Raw genomic sequence first — 1,520 nt, 5'->3', positions numbered from 1 at the left:
CACTTAATTGTACGGAAATTTGGCGTTTGTTAAGTCACTTATCATCTCATGTTGAAAATTCTTCATATTGAATATATTGAGAAATTATGCTCAATATCGATTCTAAATTGCACTGCTAATTGATTACAACTTAAAAATGAAAAACTGCCACTTACGGCAAAATGCATCGTCTTCTCATTGTTGATGTTCATACTGTTAGGATGTTCATTGAAATATTATTTTTCAAAAATTATTCCAAAAAACAGTAATGAATAAAAATCAAATCTAATGTTTGGCATTTGATATTGGTCTTCAGTTAATTTTCCAATCCAAACGCAGTGCGTCTATCCACGGACGGCCCCAAACTAAAATTATTTCCAATAAGTCAATAAGGCGAACGACCTCGCATGCAAATTTTTATTTTATTCATTTCTGCTGATAAATAAGGCTAGTGCATATGTTTCATTGCGTTTATTTACTTAACTAATGCATTCTGTTTGAAAAGAAAATTTAATTGTAGCTTTGCCAAATATAGAAACACTTCTTATTACAGAAACTCTCATTTGATCTTTATTATCACGCATATTCTAAATACTAGAAATAATATAAATATAAGAAATAAAATGCATGCTCATTTAATATTATAAGCTGACTAGCAAAAAACCAGAAATAATGATGCTTTGAGGAAACAGGACAAATAGAATGACAAATTATACGTCAAAATATAAACTATCTGACAAAAATACGCCATAACATAAACATTGTCTTAGACAAAACACGCCTCCGCATGTCTTAACTTGGGATTTGAAAATTCAAAAATGACCTACATAAATAAGACTTATTGCAAAAACATAAAAAGTATATGGCTGCGCATTCTGACAAACAAAATTATCCAGAGAAAAACTCTTTTATGATGTACAATGTAAAATTAATATAAAATGATAATCATGTTAAATAATTTATCGTATGGAAAACAATAATTTTTCTTACATGAATAACAGAAAGAAATTGGCGCTTAGTGATATTATATCAGTTGAATTTACATGGAAATTCAACGCCATGTGCAAACGTAAAGTGTAAATTGAAAAACTGAGCTAATTCTACTGTTACACTGCCGTGATAACTGCGCCAAATAAAAAAGTTAAAATATTAATAATTTCAACCTTCAACTGCATATAGATGAACAGTTATTTGATGATCACGACGATATAATCAAAACATTTGATGAAGAATGATGATATAATTGCGTCTATAAAAAAAATACTTCGTTTGAATTGCTTCTCTTGAGGAATACAATGGATTTCTCCAGTCGATATGAACAAAATATTTATCATTGTAAATTTTCAACTTATATGAACTTTTCGCTGGGGTTTTATACTGAAAGTCGTACAAGTATTTGTTTACACAGCGTACTGCAGAGGAGCCACAGTAGGACTTGTTTCACCATAAAACTCTACGTACAGTCCACGATCAACAACTATGCATGCAACTTCTGGGTAAACAGCTTGACGTTTGTTCACTGTGCAGCTGCAGCTCACCAC

The 1,520-nt window shown here is 30.7% G+C and overlaps 1 protein-coding gene across 1 annotated transcript; it reads right to left on the bottom strand.

The window, feature by feature from the left end:
* Nucleotides 1-291: 291 nt before the first annotated feature.
* On the bottom strand, nt 292-1,356 carry Tsp_08420 (conserved hypothetical protein; the record flags this gene model as incomplete). The annotated part of the gene is made up of 4 exons (XM_003375380.1): nt 292-344; nt 726-770; nt 1,023-1,102; nt 1,244-1,356. Coding segments are annotated over 4 exons (291 nt in total), but the record flags the coding sequence as incomplete, so codon positions are not given.
* Nucleotides 1,357-1,520: the final 164 nt, after the last annotated feature.

Source organism: Trichinella spiralis, assembly GCF_000181795.1.
Source record: "Trichinella spiralis strain ISS 195 chromosome Unknown Scfld5, whole genome shotgun sequence".
In the NCBI taxonomy this organism is placed as follows: Eukaryota; Metazoa; Nematoda; class Enoplea; order Trichinellida; family Trichinellidae; genus Trichinella; species Trichinella spiralis.
The sequence above is the reverse complement of the archived record's forward strand: the minus strand, read 5'-3'. Positions and strand labels throughout refer to the sequence as shown.